At 44.6% G+C, this 11,170-nt stretch overlaps 1 protein-coding gene across 7 annotated transcripts in view; it reads right to left on the bottom strand.

Annotated features, from left to right (window-relative positions):
- EIF4G3 (eukaryotic translation initiation factor 4 gamma 3) overlaps positions 1–8,506 on the bottom strand; it is a 294,628-nt gene extending 286,122 nt beyond the window's left edge. For 2 of the 7 annotated variants that reach the window (XM_090268734.1, XM_090268735.1), the window contains exons 1-2: positions 8,371–8,506; positions 7,835–8,024 (exon numbers count right to left, since the gene is read on the bottom strand). Coding sequence is in view for 5 of the 7 variants with exons in the window: in XM_090268730.1 (XP_090124856.1) it covers positions 7,835–8,058 (224 nt within the window). In the remaining 2 variants the exon portion in view is untranslated. Of the gene's footprint in view, positions 1–6,796; positions 7,145–7,834; positions 8,074–8,370 lie in introns of those variants that run through there. The other 5 variants (XM_090268730.1, XM_090268729.1, XM_090268732.1 and 2 more) reach the window with 3 other exon arrangements.
- Positions 8,507–11,170: the final 2,664 nt, after the last annotated feature.

An 11,170-nucleotide genomic window follows, 5' to 3' on the forward strand; every position in this document is an offset into this window, starting at 1 on the left:
TAGGTACCCCAATAAATTTAGTTTTAAAAACCACTGTATTCTGGCTCAAAACTGGCTTACTTTCTATTGCCACCTAGCACCCCTCCCCCACTTGTCATTCCAAAACTGTTTGTTCCCATCCTTCAATCCTGTTTCCCTAACCCCACGTGAATCCCTTGTGGTCTTTTCCTCCTTCCTTCAATCATTTCATATAATACCAACACTTCCTGAAAACAAAAAAAAGAAATCAAGGAGATAGCACACATGTATACAATTCATAACTAAGAAATAATACCCCTGCCACCAGTCTTTTTATTTTTATTAATTTGTTATACTTGAATATATGATAAAGATAGATTCAAGGTGATAATATACAAATGTACACAACTGTAGAGGAGAAAAAAGCCTGTGAGGTTACATCAAGTTTTAATATAAATAATGCACATTATAGGCACAATAACTCAAAAATATCTAACTTATCTATAAAGATTTGAGCTCTTCTCTAATGTGTGTCTTAACTTCTGAGCTACAAGCCAAAGGTAAAAGAATATCCTCAAGAAAACCTTGACAAAGAAACAATAACAGTTCATTCCAAATTGATAAAGAGTAAAACTATTTAAAGTGGCTTTTGATGGCAGATAGCTAAGTAACAATATAAGCAAGATACGAAGCTGTATATTTAATTTGACAATAAGCTATGTTACAAAAAAGACAGAATTTAAGTCCATTTAAAGTCAAGTCCACAGGAAAAAGAACAGGAAAGGAATATATCAAAGTGTTAATAGTAGTTATTATGGGCGAATTTTTTTTTCTTTTTTTACTTTTCTGAATTTTTTAAATTTTCTGACTTAATTATGTGTTACACTTATAATCATAAGTTTTTAATAGTCACATTTGACTATAATGTTTTCCTCTTTGGTTCTTATACCAACCCCAATCCTCAGTATCTATACTTTAAATGCCACTCAGCCACTTTAGATGGCTTTATAAACAGATTCAATCTATTCCATCTCAAAGGAAATTATAGAACTATTTTCCATTCAATTACACATCAGTGCAAAGCAATTTTAGGGCAGCTTTCAATGCAAAAAGTGAGCTGTGATGCCCTCTATATTCACTCTAAAACTTATATTAAAATGGACTCCCAGACTCATAATTTGATCAACATTTCATACAACACATGTTTAAAGACTTTTCACTATCTGCCAAGCATTCTTCTAGGTGCTGGCAATTTAATATTGAACAAAAATCTCTGCCTTCATGGAATTTACATTTTACTGACAAAATGCAATGTCTCGGTTAGTGTCAGAGGACACACACACTGGGCTCAAAAAAGTATAAAACAACTACTTGTTAATAAAGGCCATAAAAACTAACAAATTTCAAATGTACTTAAAATAGTTTAATCTCTCAAATTTCAGCTGAGGCTACAGGAGAGTGAAAAACTTCTGGTTGGCAGCAAGCCACAGACCTAGGAGCCATTTGAGAATTCAAAAGTAGCTTGGAATCATCAATGCAAATCTCAGCTGCAGTTTAAACATTGCTTGAAGTCATATGCCTGGCTAATAATCCAGAAATAGTTATTTTCATATTATATTAGTTCAAAGTATTATTCCTAAAGTAAAAATAGATGATGTCTCATCATAGTTTATCCCAGAACTGATGCACTAACTGTATCACCCAGAGTGAGCCAGCATCTGACCATGGCAACCCTATTTAAGGGTTTCAAACGATCCCGTGAGAGACTACAGAGTCTTCACGACTAAAGTCATAGAGGTGCGTTCCAGTCTGTCTGGCTGAATCCAACATTAGTAAGCCAAAAACCAGAGGCTTCTTTTGAGAGCAAGTTACCTTCCCTCAGCACTTAAAACAGTGCTTGGCAGATAGTAGAAAGTCTGTAAAGATTTGTTGAATGAAATGTTAAGTGAGCATTCTTCCAATATCAATAAGTCACCACAGAAAAGTGTCACTGACTATCAGACTAAGAAACAATAGGTCACCATAAACCCTTCCCTTCTACTTGCAGGAAGAAAACAAACCTCAAACTACCATCTTGAGGATCATAAGCTTTTATAATTCAAGAGCAACACCGGATAAACTAGTCTATCCCCTTCATTTCAGAGAAGGAAAAACTGATACCCAGAACAGTTATTGTCCCAGACAACAACATCTATTAGAATAGAAGAGCCAAACTCAAATCCAGATATTTTTTACTCCAAGCTAAATCTACTTATATTTCAAGGCTAGCAGGTACTCTTTCCAAGCCAGTCTAGCATCAGAAAGCCAGGGGAGCAGTATGAGAGGAGTGGAAAAGAGACCAGGAAAGGACAAGTCAGATCTGATATATACCTTCTCATACTCTTTAATTCCTCAGGTTGTGATGCAGAAGGGACTTTGAATTTATAGCAACTATGTCGATTGCCATGTTCTCGTAACTCCTCCAGCTTTTCTGCTTCTACTAAAAACCTGAAACATGACTGACAACCATTTGCTAAACTTCTATGAAGCAGCAACAGCAATGATATTGGGGACAAGTCAGCTGGAAAGGGAAAGGTATGTGAACCTCAGGTAATTCTTACTCATCTTTCTAATCTGGCCCAGATGTCAACTTCTAGGAAGCCCAAATTCCTCCTCCCCCAAAAGCAAACTCTTAAAGCAGAGTTATCACTGTACTTGCCTTGCGGTTTTCTGTCAACTTATCTGTCTGAACCAAGTTCTTTGAGAACAAAGATTTTATGTTAGCTTTTCAACCCTAGACCTAGCACTTAAAAGTCTAGCACACAGTAGATGCCGAATAAACTTTAAAAACCGCCACTTATATTGAAGTCCCAATATAAATGGCTAAAATGTGGCAATTCTATTTTTAAGTTAAAAGTTTTCAAACATTTTTTTAGCAGTAGACCCCTTTGTAAAAATCTTACCAGAAACCCGATGTGGAAAAACAACATAGTTTAAATTCTTAGCTTAACACACCTCACTTTAAAATGAGTAAAGCCTAGAACAGGGAATAAATAGCAGGAACAGAGGCAAGAGCCCGTGTGACTCAAGACATCTGAACAACTTTCTTCTTTCTTTATATCTGTCTCACATAGGTCTCCTCTCTCGTTCCTAAAAAAGGATCTGCTCTCTAGAAACAAAGATCCAACTTTGTTAACAGTGGGGCTTAGGAGTAGCCAGACTGTTGGTCACTACATGAGCTACATACAGAGTTCTAGTTGCTAGTCATAATGTTATTTTGCTAGAGGCCTTGTTAACTTCTGAACATGCAGAAACATACACTAAGCCAAATGTGGCAGGCCTATTCTTATGCTCTAAAGCTCAGTAAAGATAACCTACTTGCCTAGCAGTATGTGGCTATGAACTAATTAAAACAAGGTACAGTATCACTGCAGTCTAGATTACTCCACAGAGCTTCTTACCTGTGTTACAGACCTTCCCCTAGCTATCAGATATGGGAAAGTACCCTTCCTCCCATTCCCATATACAGACTTGGTAATGAGGAGCATGGCACAGTAGAAAAGACATTCATGGGCTTTGGAGGCAGTCAAATCACAGTCTGAACAGCAGACCACCACTGATTAAATGGACAACCTTGGGAACGCTACTTAACTTCTGTTGCTTCATCTGTAAAATACAGTACCTACATTATGAGGATTCTTGTGAGAATTAAATTCATGCATGTATGGTTTCTAGAACAGTAGGCACTCATTAAATACATATTATTATTAATATTATTCAGATTTAGCTTTGGTAAAGAGGCAAAAAAGAAAGTAAACATTATTGGCTTCCACCTGTATGATAAAACTGAGAAATCAACACAGAAAGCATTTAAAAAATTACAATGCCAAAAATATATATATATATATTTATTTTTAATATATCCATATCTAAAACAAAATAGCCAAGGACACAGGTCATTTTCAGTTTGACACAGGCCTTTATCAAATTTAGTTCCCTCAAATAACCCACTGCCCTCATTTTCTTAACCAAACTGACTGTCCCAAAACAGTAACTAGACTCCCCAGAAGTGTCAGCAGCCCTGAGAGATATTACACTCTGAAGTCTTTTCATATAAATAGAGAGAACACTGTGTGTTCATAACAGACTGCAAAACTGTTCTATTAAGTCAGTACTATTTGGGCACCTGAATTTAAACTCATTTATCTTTACTGATCTGACAGGTGAGCAATTTCCATCTAAGGGGTAAGCTTTTAATGGAGTGGGGGCGTGCGCACACACACATCCGCACACAAACTCTGAAAATCTAAGAAAGATGTTTTGTGTATGACAGTCTTCTGTGGAGAGGGTCTACAAGCTTCCATCAAAATATCAAAGGTGTTTGTTACCCAGAAAAGGTTAAGAATCATTCTTAAGACTTTCAACAGAGCCTCTTGGAACCTCAGACTGGGAAGCTGGGGTGAGCATATTTCAAGACAAGTATTCTGAAGTGCCAATTCCAAAAACTATTCATATTGGATTATGTTATGAAAACTCTAAGCATATTTCTCCCTTGCCATTAGCATTTTTCCCATCAGTGCTTATTGCCTCTCATCCCTCACCATCCCTGCCCCTCCTCCACCAGGCCTCACCCTTTGCCTCTTTGCAAAGGCTTCTCTACTAAAATGGCCTTACTTATGGGCCTGCTATGCAATACTGATGCCCACCTTAGGCAGGTTCCAGTTTCTGTTCAAATCCATTATCACTAACATTCCCCTTCATTTATGATTCGTCACTTGAACACTGAGTACAAATAAAATATACCTTGTCGTGCGAATGCCCTTCTAGTAGTCTTACAGATTTAAAATATTAGCTGAATTTACTAATTCAATTCAAATACAACTGTACCTCTATATTTTGAGGAACTTGGAGATTTAATCAAGCCACAAAAAGAGCAACTCCAGCTTTGTACTCTAGTCTTGATGCTTCTACATATGAGGAGGGACCCAAAAAAACCCCAGAATTTATTTATAAAATTGTGTATTTATTTCTACATGTTAAAACTTCAGTCACCCTCAAAGTACTTTCCATCTGATGCAATACACCTATCAAGACATTTTTCCCACTGCTCAAAACAGTTTTTGAACTCATCAATTTTGATGCCTTTCAGTGTTTATGCCATTTTTTGTTTCACCTCTTCCACATCAGCAAAACATTTTCCTTTGACTTTTTTCATCGAGGAAACAAAAATGTCACTAGGGGTGAGATCAGGTGAATAGGGGGGGTGGGGCATGGGGGCCATGTTGGTTTTGGTCAAAAAGTGCTGAACACTCAGCATGGTGTGGGCAGGTGCACTTGTAACATCACCCATCATGAAATAGGGAAAGGCGTGGAGTCTTCAAAAATATTCACTGAAGCAGAGTACAGCCTCTTACAACACCACCAGCTGGGGCATTGGTACAGATGGGTTCTGAGAACACTCACTTAGTGGGGGAAGCCTGTACTACAAGGGGTCCGCCCTCCAGAAGATAATGCCGGGTTTTTTTGAGTCTGCCCTCATATATCAACTTATCACATGATGGCCACTATTGTCAAATACAAATTCCCACACCCCTTCAGGGTAGAAAAGCAAAACTGTTCTGTTTTAATTAATTTTTAACCAAATGCCCACTGCCATTGATAACATTTCACCATTTGTATGTTCTAATGGAATCTGTAATCACTATTTCATTTACTGTACAAACTTTTAGATTGTAACAGTTGCAACCTTTCAGTGTGTAAAGCAAAGAAAAGATAAGGTTGTGAATTACATCAGGAAGAAAATTAATTTTAGCTTCAGTGACATGAGGCAAAGTAAAAACTTAAAAGTCACATAAAATCAAGTATCCTACCTATATTACCACAAATAGGTTTAAAATTGTCTCCACTGGAAACTACGTCTTAAATTTATCCTCTTTAACAATTGTTGCAGTACAAGCAGCTACTTTTATGTTGCAACCAACTCAGAGCTTTTACTAAGCCCTTCCTTTGTGAAATGCTACTTGAAACAGGTAACTCACAGCTTTGTGTCCAGCGAAATAACGCCACCAAATTCACCAAGCACCACCATAGTCAACACTGCAGTCCTTTTTATCACTTTGTACATCAAGAACACATACCATGGCCTTCCTTTCATTTAGTTGCCAAAACAGCTCAAAGATGCAGCTAAAGAATAATTTACTTGGTGGCACTGTATAGAAGCTTACAACCCTAACCAACTACGGGCAGTCAAGACACACACAAAAAGACAAATTAAAAAGGAATTTAAACTCACAAAGCAGTAAGTGAAGATATGTTTAAGAGATCCAGCACTGAACTCCACCTTCAAGTAGTCACATTAGCCGACCTTACCGCCCCCCCGCCCCCCCCAATAGGAAAACAACTAGGATATTGATCAAAAAAGTAACCAGGTTCTCCGCGAGCAACACTAAGGTATCACTAAGCATTCTCATCAGAGAACAATTCTTAACCGAACAGAATCACGCAGGATAAAAACATTATGAAATCAGCACACACATCACACTGGAATGGAATTAATCTTTCCTCTGAGCCACACTGCCCGGCTTGAGAAAAATGTGGACTAACAATATTTAAATAGGAGAAAATGACACTTGACACAAACCGAAAGGACGACCTGAAATGACTCCAGAAGGAAGGTAACTTTCCCTGCTCAAAGCAGCCGACCCAGACAAGAGCCGAGCTGCACTGAAATCACCGGGGACCTCACGGCAGTTACCCTTCTTACGTGCTCCGACACTCCACTCCCTCCGAGAGTTAAACCCACGATGACAAACCCAAAAACACGACACAACGACCAGCCAACGATCGCGGACTGATTTACCGAGCGCCGCGGACGGGGGAGCGAGTGCGGATGAAGTGCTCTTCTCGGGTGGGTAAGGACCTGTCTAAACCTCCGCGGAATCCACGCATTCACCGTTTCACCTTCAGCAGCTCGTTTTTGACGAAAATACCTCGTCACCAAATCTTTCCGATCCAAGTCGTCCAGAACACGACAGTCGCGTCAACGCCGTGAAATTAGGCACAGTCACTACCGGACTTGACGCCAAGGGCCCCGGCCCCCTCTAGACACCAGGCACAGGAAAAGTAAATTAAAAGCCTTTAAAATACTCAGCATCACACGAGCCTCCCAAAAAGTGAGACTTCTGGGGGCGAAGGGTAATGTCAGCGAACTTCCTCTTCCTTTAAAAAGGTCAAAGACAGGGAAGCGTCCGGTGTAACATTTCCTCCTTAGATCACGTTCCACCACAAACCACATCGCAACTCCCCCAATCGCCTCTAAAACGAGCCAGAGGGATCGCTCTCCGTACACTGTCCCCGTAGATTTAAAATCCAACTTACCTCGGAAATGAGCTGATTAGTTTCAGACAGGAAATTTACCCATAAAGTTTAATATGTATTAATAATCATAATAATAATTAGGGGAGCCCACCCGGCCCCGCTGCGGGGGGAGCTGAACGGAGCCGAGGAGGAGGGTGCAGCCTCCCAACAATCAGAGCAAAGCCTCGCCTGCGGGCGGGGTCCCAGGCAGCAGCGAATTCTGCCCAATAAAGGGGTGGGGGGACTTAAAGCGAGGAAGTGAGAAGGGGGACGGCCCCCCAGCTCTAAAAGGGAACGGCTGCAGACGCGAGGCCGAGTGGAGCTAGTTTTCACAGTATTGCCGAAGGTCCCGGGGTCCCCCGCAGTGCAGCTGCCAGGGTACCCCAAAAGCTCCAGCCCAGCCCGTTGTGGAGGCTCGAGGAGCAGCCCCTTTTCCCTGGCTGGGCTGTGGCGGCCGGCAGCAGGGTCCCCGGAGGGGTCACAGCCCCCCTGCTCAAAGGCGAAGAGAGCCGAAGGGCCGGCAGGAAAGTGAAAAGGATACTGTTGGGGCGCCGGGGTCTGGAGGGCCCTGATGTTCGGGTGAGGAGGGGCCGCTACCGCCGCCGCCGCTGCCGCCGCCGCCGCCGCCGCCGCCGCCGCCGCTGCCGCCGCCGCCGGGTGAGGAGGCGGTACCGCTGCCGCCGCCGCCGCCGCTCCGGTGCCGGGTCCGGTTCCTGCTGCAGCCGCTGAGCCTGATTTCAGAGCCGGTTTCTGCGGTAAACTCATGGCAAAGCGAAGCCACCAACCCCCCCAGAGCGGGACCGGGCGCGCCGGGGTGCAGGGGCCGGGGGCAGCGGGGGGGCGGGATGGGGGCAGACCCGGGGAGGCGGCGGGAGCGGGGGGCTGGGGGCAGGCTGGGAGGAGGAGGAGGAGGGGGCCGGGGCCGGTCACACACGCCCGCCGCCGCCGCCGCCGCCGCCGCCGCCGGCAGCAGCAGCCGTCCCGCGGGCCAGCACCACCGGCTGCCGGTCTCCGTGACAACGCGACCCCAGGGGGGGGGGCCGGACCCGGCGGGGGCAGGAGGCGGAGAGACCGGACCTTTCACGGCAATATCCTCATGGGCCGGCGGCGGGGGGTCTTTATCCCCCTCCCCGGAGGAAGCGGCGCCCTTCTCGGTAGCGGGGCTCAGGCGATGCCGGCGGATTTTCTTCACTCTACGAGGAGAGCATCCAACATGGCGCTACAGCCGCCTCCAGCAGTCCGGCAGGACGGCCGCTCGGCAAACTTCGGGCCTTTTCGGAATGGCTCGGGAGGCGGAGAGTGGGAAGTCCCTTCGGCTCTTTCCGGAGACTATTTGCAGTCGGGAATTTTCGTAAACACTCGTGGACGTCTTCGGCCGCTGTTCGGAGCGCTCTGGCGCTGACTCCCTTGGGAAAGATCGGCGAAGAGGTCTTCCGAGGCGGGGGTTAGGGGGCGGAGGGAGAGACCAAAGGCGAGGTCTGGTGTGCTAGAGTCCTCCCGTGCCGCCCAGCCTCGAAGAACAATGGTAATGGCCCTGGAGCCTACAGTCCGCAGAGCCTTGCCCGCAGGGGCGGGAGCCTTGAGCTAGAAACCTGGGTTATAGTGGAAGGAACCGCCTAGCCGGAGTGAAACCCCTGGTTAGGAACCTGCCGCGTGCTTTTATTAGCATAACAAATAGTCTTCGGCGGCCCCTTAACTACGCAGTTCACGTCTATTGTGTGGACATTTCTCCCTCCTATACATTCAGAGCGGTAAGTGGAATGAGGAGCCCCATTTCTCCAGCACACTGAGGCTGGGAGAGGAAAAGTGACTGGCCCAAGGTCACCAGGCCAGGAAAGGAAAGCCAAGCCTGGATCTGAATTCCTTTTTCATCTTAGATGAAACTTGCCACCTGACAAGTTGCCTGGGACCTAGTCTGAACCACCTTATCTAATCAGCAGCCTTTACCGAGGTTCCTGTGCGTGGTTTCTTCTAAAGCCTAGCCTGATTAGAGCATCCTGTGACCAGCGGCCAGCTCCCCAGTGTCCAATGCTAGGGTGACACTTGTTGATAACCTCCTTTTCTTCCCAGCTGGACCAACCAAGACCACTCCCACCCTCTCCCTGTACACCCCTCTCCCAGAAGAGGCCTTGTCTTAGGCACAAGAGCAATTGAGCGAAAAGGAACCTCAGAGATCCTGGAGCAATCAGGTAATAATGGTCACCCGGCACTGAGCTCTTCATATTTATTATCTCACACAGTGCTGTGAAATAGGAGTGCCCGTTTACAAATGAAGACACTGAGGCTCCGAGAGGCTTAATACCAACACACAAGAGCTCAAACAGACAAGAGATTTTCTCAGGATCACATGGAGAGTGCAGATGTCAGAGACAAAATAAGAATCCAGTTCTGACTTCTGCTATACTGTGGTAGCACCACCTTCCTTTTTAATTTTTTCTAATTCAAATAAAGCTCTACACATAGTGGGTGCTTAATTAATTAATCCTCTCCCAGTTGGGCCTCCAAGTGCTCCCTCTAGGAGAAATGAACACCTGGAAGAAGGTGGATACCACAATCCCCCATCTCCCACCCCATCTTTCTGGTGAGGGCTTCACAAGGAAGCCTATCCCCTGTCTCAAGCCTGGAAGACAGGAGCTACTTCATACTCTGGAATCCTAAACCATTTGAATTTGTAACAGCTCATTACCTATGATTGGATTTGCTGCTCTCCTCTGACTGGATCCAGGAAAAATTCCATCCTGCAGTTCCCAGGATCTTCACTTCATGTTCCCAGGTCTTAGGCTTCCTTATTCCAATCAGAACCTGTTTCCAGGAAAGAATTTGGCTTCTCATTTACACTAGGGTGATAACACACTGATAAATGCTTATTTGTTATTCTTTTCTGAGCTATTGATAGTTTCATTTTCTAACTTAATAATAGGTATCAGCATCTGGTGATTACGTGCTAAGCACTTTATGAGCATTATCTCTGAAAACTGGATAGACCTTGGGCAAAATAACTTTAAAGTCCCTGATAAGATTCTGGCCCCAAGCAATCAATGCAGGGATGCTTAATAGGGAGCAAAGTCAAAAAGGTAGAGCTCTCTCCTTGCATGGCCCTGCTCAGTACCTCCTTTTCTCACGTAGAGCAGTGAATATTTATTGCACACCTACTATTTGCCAGAGTACAACTCTGCTAAACATTCTGCTTAGATTAATTCGTTCCCCTCAACAACTCTATAAGGTATTATTACATCCCATTTACAAATAAAGAAACTGAGGCTCAATGACGTGAAGAAGTGACCTGTATAGCTTACGTGGAAATTCTGGTATTCGCACTCAAGGCATCTGACTCCAGGTCTGATTCACCACATTGCTTTCAATCTAGCAAGCTCCCCACTGTGGCCAGAGGCACAGTTAACAAAGCTGATTTTGTCAGTTTGCTTCCTGAGAGCCTCCATGGCTCCCCCGTTGCCATCAGGACCCAATCTAAATTCAAGATGCTTCAGGATTTGAACTCTTCCTTCCATCCTGCCGCTCGCTCTGCATCTCAAATCCACAGCTGCAGCCACCTTGGTTCTTCGTGTTCTGGGGCCTGTACACAGACCGCTCCTACTTCCTATAACTCCAAACCACCCTCTCTCCCCTTAGCCCATTGGCTAATTCCTGTTCCTGCTTCAAAGCTTGGCTCAGGCCTCACCTCCTACAGGCTGAGCTAGGCTCCCTGGGCAGCGGGTGCTTAGCTCTCAGGGCGATCTTAGTGGTGAACAATTAAGAGGTCAGCTGTTGGGCCCTGGCCTGGTAGCTCTGTCGGCTGGAGCATCATCCCAGTATGCCTAGGTTGTGATTCAATTCCTGGTCAGAGTACTTACAAGAATCAACCAATGAAAGCATAGAT

Source organism: Furipterus horrens, unplaced genomic scaffold (genome assembly GCF_987537825.1).
Source record: "Furipterus horrens unplaced genomic scaffold, mFurHor1.1.pri manual_scaffold_3, whole genome shotgun sequence".
Taxonomy (NCBI): domain Eukaryota; kingdom Metazoa; phylum Chordata; class Mammalia; order Chiroptera; family Furipteridae; genus Furipterus; species Furipterus horrens.